Raw genomic sequence first — 9,918 nt, 5'->3', positions numbered from 1 at the left:
TTTACGTTGTTTTTCTGTCTCATCGTCTTCTCACCAGGTGTCGCGGCGGACGCGCGCTTTTCGATTTCCCGAAATTTCTGTATTTTATTAAAAATTAACCACTCAATATTTTTTGACGCGGTTTTCGCCATAAATTTTAGTTTTTAATGGGCTATAGGGCTATCTAACTGGTTAAAGCTTGACCGTTCCCCTTTAAAACTTTTAGCGGGAACAAATGGATTTACCTTTTCAACAACGTTACGGAAGTGTGTATGCTTAGGTGGGAAATTTAGTCGGTTTTCCAAATTCTAGACTCTGAATGGCCCAAAAGTCTTTAGGTTTCGACTGATCTATTTCCAGAAATGTCATCGATATTTTAGCGCGTTCGATTTGGGGCACTCCGTCTGTAGAAGTAAAAAATGTTCCTGTTCCAACCAAGTGTACCTACCTGCGTAATCAATATATCTACCAGTCGAATTGACGTGGTCGAGGTTTTGAACTAGAATTCGTCGTTGGTTCTCGAGCCTTGTTCGTCCTCGTTGGATGACAAGTAGAACGGGAACTCTGAATGTGACATTTTCTCCCATTTAATATCGAAGCAAATTTTAAAAGTATTGTCATCCGCTTTTTTATTTGAAAGAATTTTTAAATACATAGGTTCTACATTTTAAGTATTTATACATTCTTAAATCAACCAAGTTTTTATTTTTATTTTATTCTGAAATATTATTTGTTTTAATTTATTCGGTAATTTGGTTATCGGGTGGTTGCGAACGTTAACAGACGGATCTATAACTAGTTTTTTTACTATCTATCACGCTTGACTAGATTTTCCCTCTTCAGTTTTGTCCGCTGGAACTCCGGACGACCTTCCAAGTCGAGGGGTGAAAGCTCGTCCCGATATTTTGACCCTGGAGTTGTCCGAGCGGCGTCCGATTCTGGGAGTGAAGGCCGGAGTACGGCCGATTCTGGGAGTGAATGCTCCCCTCTTGTCCACGCCGTCTATCGGTTCGTCGTCCTGGTACGACGAAAACTAAGACACGGTTGGTTAAAACGATCTTCAGGCCCGTGAAAGGGTCGACAATCGATTCGGGGTAGGCTTACCTCGTCGTCCAGATCATCGTGGTCATCCGCGAATTCGTCCCTGGCGTTGCCGGACCTCTTTCGTCCAAGACGTGGCACGAAAGCCGACCTCAGATGGATGGTCGCTTCGCCCGACCGTCGACCGACTCGTGGTGCCGGGATCAGTTGTCTGGAGTTACGGTCGTCGAAGTTCTCTGGGTTGTGACCTAAGTAGTAGTACAGGAGCCCTGCCCCCGCAATCAAATAATAACATTGATTAATTGCCCTCGCCCGTTTTATGGACCATTTGAAATTATTTTTAAAATCAAGTCAAATATCTTAAATCGATTACGCCAAAAAGCTCAAAATTTCTTGTTATATTCGACCTCAGATATTTGAAACGGAAAGATAAATTCATGATATCAGTTAATACTAAAAGTAACGCAGCGTAAGTAAGGGAAAACAAAAGTAAAATTTTAAATTCAGTTTTTTTTTTCGTTTACAACCTCATATTTTTAAGGATTGAACTCCGCCTAAAGTAGCGCGTCTAATATGAATTGTCAACGAAAGCGGCTACCTTGAATCCATTCGGCCAGTTGCCAGGGAGAAACGGGATGTCCGTTGATAAGATGTCCGGGAACGGGTCCCGAGTTTTGGACTAGATTGCCGGGGTCGGTGGCGATGGGGCTTTCGTGGTCGTTATTGTTGACGTTGGCCGACCTCTTCTTCCTGCGACCCAGTCGGGGGGTGAAAGCGGCGCGCTTGTAGGGCACCAGCCAGAAGGCCACTCCGCCGTTGTCCAAAATCTCGCCCGGGTCCGAAGGCGGGAGCTCGTCGTCTAAGTCGGGTTCTTCCCAGGGCGAGAGTTCCCTGCCGATTCTAGGGAAGGGGATCAGACCCTGGCGTTTGCCCACCCTCGGGAAGGGCACCAAGCCTTGCCTCTTTGGCGTCCAGTCATCTACCGTGGTCCATATCGTACGACCCACCCTCGGGAACGGCACCAAGTCTTGGCGCTTGTCATCGTCCAAGTAATAACCTACGTGGAAACGATTATATGATCAACTTCTAATCGAAATTGACGTCTACTGGCGTGGATGTAGCATTATTCGCTGTGGTTTGTTTGTCAAACTTAACAACGCAAGATATCCCCAAGAATGGAAATTTCACGCCATAGTATCTCATTATTGAATTTCCCGTTTAACGGGCGGCCTGTTTTCCAAATCAGTAACCCCGTTATTGACAATTTTCATCATATAGATTAGATTCGCGGATAAAATTATATTCTGAAGTCTTAGAGATACCATTTTTAAAAACTTTTTCAATAATGTTCTAAACTTGTTTTCTACCAGTAAAGACTCGCGGGTTTTATAACCACAAAATTGAAAACATTGATATCATCTCCGAAACTCTTTTACTAGCTGTAACGACTATTTGGAACTTAAATCTAACATATGTTGGTTTCATTTAAAATTAAGCGTGAATTGGTTGGTGGTAGTTCTTAGATAAAGAATCGAACTGATAACTTACCTAGAACGGAGTGGCAGGCCAAGTATTCCAAAGAAATCCAAAATAAAATAAGCGAGAGACAATGGCTAACTTGACCCATCTCGCTGCGAGTGACCACAACGCGGGAGGGGTTACAACCTGAGTCCGGCGATTGAGGTCCCAAAATCTGACATCCTATTGTTTTATACCCGGCATCGTCCTAGTGGGCAGCTAGCTATTGGTCAGATATCTATCCTAACGGAAGGAAGTGACGGGGGTCGGCAGCTTCGCTCCCCCCTTTCCCAAAATCCGTAGAATTGGGGGCGGGTGCGGAGACTGATCGGGAAGGGGCCGAGAAAACTGGCAAATTTTGTTTTTCCGCTGAATATACCGAAAGGCATCTTTCCTCATAGAAGCCAGACAAGCCACGCCCACGTCTGACGTGTATTAACCTTAAGCCCGGGCTTAGTCTAGAGTACTGACCGAGGCGCCAACTTTACCGTTCGTCCGTCCTCCGAACTAAGCGTCAGGTAACGAATAGCTGATGAGTTTTGGCCAATGGCGTTATAAACTTCATATTTTGGTTTAAAATGAAACTCGAACCGAAATCGTGACCCCCCACAGCGCGCGCGCCTCCCCACCCACCGCCATCTATCGATCTCGGCCGTTACTTAATGTGGATTTACGAGACATAAATTTAAACAAATCGCCTGTTTTACTTTGATTAGTGGTAAATTATTTTTAGACGCTCGTCGATTTTGTCCGTTGACGTGCGCGCGTGCTGTTGCGCGCCCGAGCTGGGGGACGGGGGGGGAGCGTGTACTCCCCCCGTCCCCCTTTCTTCAGCACAGTTTTCCTCGCGGTAAATAGCTCCAAGGGGTTTATCCGAGATTACCCGAAGCTAGGAGACCGAGAAATAGCCTCGATATTGGGTATTTTCAAAGTGTTCGCGCCCCGTTGAAGTTAAGCGATTTGACCAGCCTGGTCACTCTCGCGGTTGACAGAGGCCAGAACGGACACTTGATTTTCTCTCATTGTCTCATCAATTTAAATATTAGACCGCGACCATCGTCTCAAATGGATATAATTAAATCGCTTTAAGGCGTTGCTATTTCAGTTCTTTCCGAGTAAAATTAATAGGAGTATTAATAATACTTTCGATAAATTTTTAAATTTAGTAAAAAATACTAATAGATGTTTCTAAGAAATTAATAAAAAGTAAAAAAATAGAATATGTTGCCGATAAAATTTCCAAATTAGGAAAAAATACTGTAATATAAAATGTCACAAAACATGGCTTTATTAGTATATTCTTCGCACGCGCGCTAGAAAATCCTATATATACCTATCACGACTGCCGAGCGCGCTCGTAGACTTGTAAAAGTAAGAGACTGTGACGTATTAAGAGGTAACATATTATAATTTTTATTAATTTAATGATTTTATTTTTATTTTATAGAAACATTTATTAGAATAAATTTTATTTATAAATTTAATTTAGTTTGTTTTGAATTATCACGATACGCTATTTATAAATGTACCTTTCCGTTTGGAAAACACGTTTGTGTTCAGAAATAAAACCATCGCGAGATGTTCAAATAGTCTTACTATAGAGTAGTGTCAGTGCTACATCGCGCAACCTCACCCATGCTTTTTCCTATAGAGAAAAAAACGCGCCTAAAATGGCGGCCATGGCCAAAGCTATGAGGCGATTTCTTTCTGTGATAAATCGAAATATTTATTCGTTGTCTATACTGGCTATTAACGCAACGTTAACGGCTTATCGTTTAGAAATATCTGAAAATCCCAATTTGATCCCGCGGCGATTGTTGCCATACGCGATTCCGACCAGATCTTATTGTATAATATATATAAAATAGTCGCCTCGGTGGGCGGGGTGCACCCCTCCATCCTTCTTCGATATATTCGTTTGGATAGCGGACGGGGGTTGGGGCTTGGGGGGTCCTAACTTATATGGGGAAACGTGCCGCAAAAACAAAGGGGATTAAGCCCGGGTTGGCGGCGAGAGATGGCAACGTAAAATTGGCAGAGATTTTTATTAAAGCTTCATTGGGCCCCCGGATCAAGCTGGCGCCTCTAAAAATGACGGAATGACTACCGAGCGCCGCAAAACAGTTATTGGGCTCTAACCCGCTCCTGTTGTATATATTGACAGAATACCCTCGCGAGCTTACACGTTGACATTCAACACGTATACCGAGTTCTTTTCCCGAAATACCAGCGAAACACTGAACTCCTCCGATATTATTCGGAAAATATTGGGAGTCTTTTCCAAGAATGAGTACTCTCTTTTACGAGTCATTGAAGGTTTGTAGTCGTGCCTTGGTCGCGGCTAAACCTTCTTAAGATCTTTTATTTTGTCATTGTGTTATGATTTTATCAAATAAATTAGTTCGAGGAAAGATGGAATTAAAATTTAAACGGTGATTACTATCAAGAATGTATTTTTGTATACTTATGTAGATATTATCAACATTGTGAATATCTAGTTTTCCTCCGGCACGCGAGAGGGGAAGCGAAAATGCCCCCTAGGAGCAACAAAAACAAGGAGAACGTGGCTAGCCTTTAAACACGATAACGCAGTGTTGCGTACAAATTTCATTGGACGAGCCTTTACGCTGCACGTTTTACGGGCAGGGATGAAGACAATTTCCGAATTTTCCCTTTCCGACGGCAGCAGGCGCTAAAGCGTCTAACCAATGAAAAATGTACACCAGAAAATGCACAACTTTTGACGGGTTGCGTTATCCTTGTGTGGGGTGCTGTGTTTGTTGCTCCTAGATGTCACCGTTGTGCGTTTCCGTCGCGTCGGAAAACATAAGTTTTAGAAAAACGATGAGATACCCAGCTAACTCGAAAAATTCATTTTCGAAAAAGCTCCTCTTGGGTTTATTAAATTAATGTATAAGATGATTAGAAATTATATGGAGATTATCTTGAGTTTTTTCAGGGAGAAGGATCTTTACTATTAGACAAGTTGAATGTCTATTAATTAATATCTACACCTGAAAATTAAATTTCCAAGAATAGATTAAACTTTCATCGGTTATTTAAAATAAATGTAGTGATTTTTATTTGATTAATGCAGGTGATATTAAGTTGTGACGCAAGAGTATTTTGCTCGAGGTGTTCTCTTTTAACCGTTATAACCAATTAACTAAGGCTTACGGTGAAGTGGTTTAAGTCCAATATGCTAAATGATTATTTGATGTTGAATAAAGCTACGTTAAATTTGCATATTTATTTTTATTTATCGTGACCAGACCGGTTTCAACGTAGTTTTATTCATCATCAAATAACTAATTAACTATTGGATTTTGAAATTTTCAAAACAATTTTAAGGATTAGAGAAGAGTGTACTCTATTCAGGAAAATTAGTACATAGCGAGTGTTAATAGAAAATGATCTAAGAGCCCCCATAAATGTATTGCGTTCATTAAGTAAACTTCTTATCCATATCAAAGGTACGGAATTAGTAATAACTAGAGTTAAGGTGCTGAAAACATTTTTATTATAGAGACTTGGCACTCCGTAGCTTTGGCCATGGCCGCCATTGTGGTCATATTTTCTCCCCACGATAAAAACAATTGAAATAAAACTGTGACGTAGCACTGTCAAGTCCCTATTGTGCTGAAAACATTTTTAATATAGTACTGACATTTTTTTAATAATGTGGGGTGGCGGAGTGGTTAGCACTTTCGCCTCGCAGCAAGAGGAGCCGGGTTCGATCCCAGCTTGTGGCACTGGGTGAAAACTCGGAACATCTCCTTTTGCGTAGAGTTTGCGAGTTCTCTCCCCACTGGTTAAAGGGGTTTTCCCCCGAGATCTTCGGTTTCCCCTTCCCATAAAAACTTGCTGAGGTTAACCGTAATAGTAAGTGTAGGGAGCTGTTGGCTCGCGTGGCATGAAGGGCTTGCCACCACCCTCCTACGCATTGTAACCCGGCCACCTGTTACTTGATCACGCACAAGCAACATTGCTTATGTGGTCGAAGGTGGTGTCTTGGGCATTAGCTCTATTAAAAAAAAAATAATTTTTAATATTGTACTGAAAACATTTTTTAATATTGTACTGACATTTTTTGAATATTGTGCTGAAATAATTTTTAATATTTTACTGAAAACATTTTTTAATATTGTGCTGAAAACATTTTTTAATATTGTGCTGAAATAATTTTGAATATTGTGCTAAAACATATTTTAATATTGTACTGAAAACATTTTTTAATATTGTACTGACATTTTTTTAATATTGTGCTGAAATAATTTTTAATATTGTGCTGAAAACATTTTTTAATATTGTGCTGAAATAATTTTGAATATTGTAATGAAAACATTTTTTAATATTGTACTGACATTTTTTGAATATTGTGCTGAAATAATTTTTAATATTGTACTGACATTTTTTGAATATTGTGCTGAAATAATTTTTAATATTGTACTGAAAACATTTTTTAATATTGTGCCGAAAACATTTTTTGAATATTGTGCTGAAATAATTTTTAATATTGTACTGAAATTTTTTTTTAATATTGTGCTGAAAACATTTTTTGAATATTGTGCTGAAATAATTTTTAATATTGTACTGAAAACATTTTTTAATATTGTACTGAAATCATTTTTTTCTTCTAAAAACGCGATATTGTGATATTTGAATTTCGTACCAATTGATACAGGCGTTATTTAACTCGTTCGCTACCTTATTTCCAAAACCAGGTAACTATAAAAATTCGGTTGGTCTAAAAATTAATTGAAATTACCGTGTTCACGTTTCGCTACTTCATTTCCAAACCCAAGTAAATCGAAAATTTAATTTTTTATTAAATTTCGCTTGGGTTTATTAAGTTAATATGAAATATAATTAAAAATGTGTTAAAATTTAAATTTAATATTTAAAATATAGTTAATACATCGGGGGGACTGTGTGCATTTAATGTCCGTGCCATCTTGATTATTATCACATGGATGATGGCTAAGCGAATGGAACGTTGTGCAAAGCTCAACTGAAATACAATTTTTAGAAGCCGTTTTGGTAAGAGCTACTAAGGTGTGGAGAGACAAACCGATAATTGAAATGACAATTTTTAGAAGCCGTTTTGGTAAGAGCTACTAAGGTGTGGAGAGACAAACCGATAATTGAAATGACAATTTTCCTTGAAAAGTGTATTTTTCAAAATGGAAATAATTGGCTACGAGGGAGTACTTTTATTGAAAATGTTTACAGTACAATATTTAAAAAAATGATTTCAGCACAATATTCAAAAAATGTGTTCAGTACCTAAATTGTAGTTATCACTAATTCCGTACCTTTGATATGGATAAGAAGTTTACTTAATGAACGCAATAAATTTATGGGGGATCTTTGATCATTTCCTATTAACACTCGCTACAATAATTTTCCCGAATAATAATAAATATTAATAATAATAATCAGCTAGGCTAATACCCACCATCATCGGCCCAAAACATCTAGCGACTTTTTAATGTCATTAATTCAGGGGGCCGAGTTACAATGGGTAGGAGGGTGGTGGTACACTCTTATCTAATGCTTAAAATTGTTTTGAAAATGTCAAAATTCAATAGTTAATTAGTTATAACGTTTAAAAGAGATCACCTCGAGCAAAATACACTATATTCGCAAAATACTGGCTTTCAGTCACAACTCAATATCACCTGCACTAATCAACTAAAAATCACTAAATTTATTTTAAATAACAGATGAAAGTAAAATCTATTCTTGGAAATATAATTTTCAGGTGTAGATATCAATTAATAGACATTCAACTTTAGTTAGAAAGTCGTTTTATAGTAGTTAACCAAAATATAAAAAAAACTCAAGATAATCTCAACATAATTTCTAATCATCTTATACATTAACTTAATAAACCAAAGAATAATATTATCGAAAATTAATTTTTCGAGTTACCTGGTTTTGGAAATAAGGTAGCGAAACGCGAACACGTTAATTTACAATAATTTTTAGACAAACCGAATTTTTTGAGTTACCTGGATTTGGAAATAAGGTAGCGAAACGCGAACGAGTTAGATGGCACCTGTAACGATTGCTACGAAATTCAAATATCACAAAAGTGCGTACGCGGGTTATGAGGTCCCGCAAATTTCCCAGAAATTTCAAATAAAATTAAAATTTCATAATGCAACAGGAAACCTAGTTCAGAAATGATCAGTACAAACTAAAAATACAATTTTCATCCAATTCTGTCCTAATTTAAAAAAGTATGTAGATTTAAAGTCGTAAATCGCCAAAAAGCACTAAAATGGGAAATGACCAATTTTTGGGCCCCTGATTGACCGAGGGCTACTTAGGGCACGATATTTACTTTCGAATAAGATATCCCAGGCCCTTTTAAACTTAATTCTTGGATAGTTATGCGGAATACGGTGGCATCGGCTACACTGTACGTGGGCACAGTACACTAAAATCCTTTAGGGATTGGGTGTAAATAGCGTTAGTAAACTTACTTATTTCTTAGGAAAACGTACCAAATTTGCTTAAAGGGAATAGAGCTATTAGAGACTATGTCCCCCTCCCCCATGTTCCAATACTTACGGCTTCCTACCATGGCTTTTGACATTTAGGCGCTACTTAGTGGTTTGTTGCGAAGGTAATCCAGGGGCCCCAGAGGTCCTATAATTCCTATAAAATCCTATATCTTCAAAAATGTCCTACAACATCCTATATTTTTAGCAAGATCCCAAAAAGTCGTATAAAATCCTATAATTTTGATATTTTGCCCATTTCAAATCCCGCCACTCAGTTAAATTTCTAGATTTAGCTATAGGATAAATTCCTATACCAAGTCATTCTAGTTTATACTTTTGTTATTGTTGACATGGTTAGCTACTAGTATATTTTGGTGACAATATGGAGAGGGGCGGATCACTTTAAATCGCATTAAATTTTTAGTTGTGATTTAATCATTTTTATTCTGTGTACAGCCTCTGCTACAGATTTAATTTTAATCTAATCTAATCACGATTTAATCATACGAGGGTGTCCTAATAATCATTGGTTAAATAGTTTCTATTTTTTAAGTGAAAATCAAAGATTTATTTCTCTAAATATAGATATGGTTTTTAAAAGCATAAAGTTAGTAAATTAAATAGCATCTATAGTCCTATAAAATCCTATAATTTTGTAAAAATAGTCCTATAAATTCCTATATTTTCAGAAATATAATCCCCTTTTTCCTATAAAAATATTGCAAATTTGAGTGGGGGCCCTGTAATCCTTAAAATTGTTGGGTTTGTCTGCAAAGACAGCGTTGTAGGTTATATAACCTTTAAATAAAACTGTTTCTAATACCCTTTTCTGTCAAGGTTTAAAAAACGAAAGATTATTTTTTAGTGT

At 37.7% G+C, this 9,918-nt stretch overlaps 1 protein-coding gene across 2 annotated transcripts; it reads right to left on the bottom strand.

Annotated features, from left to right (window-relative positions):
• Positions 1-604: 604 nt before the first annotated feature.
• Positions 605-2,698, bottom strand: LOC149948127 (uncharacterized). 2 transcript variants are annotated; one of them, XM_090171703.1, is made up of 4 exons: positions 2,569-2,698; positions 1,619-2,077; positions 1,084-1,289; positions 605-1,012 (listed from the first exon to the last, which is right to left on the bottom strand). In XM_090171703.1, the coding sequence occupies exons 1-4, from the start codon at positions 2,645-2,647 to the stop codon at positions 794-796; spliced, it is 963 nt and encodes a 320-aa protein (XP_090027829.1). In that variant the 5' UTR covers positions 2,648-2,698; the 3' UTR covers positions 605-793. The 2 variants fall into 2 exon arrangements, with proteins under 2 accessions (XP_090027829.1, XP_090027830.1); XM_090171704.1 differs by having other exon boundaries at positions 605-997.
• Between the last annotated feature and the right edge of the window lie 7,220 nt (positions 2,699-9,918).

This window comes from Leiobunum rupestre, chromosome 4 (genome assembly GCF_980474605.1).
Source record: "Leiobunum rupestre chromosome 4, qqLeiRupe1.1.hap1, whole genome shotgun sequence".
Taxonomy (NCBI): domain Eukaryota; kingdom Metazoa; phylum Arthropoda; class Arachnida; order Opiliones; family Sclerosomatidae; genus Leiobunum; species Leiobunum rupestre.
The sequence above is the reverse complement of the archived record's forward strand: the minus strand, read 5'-3'. Positions and strand labels throughout refer to the sequence as shown.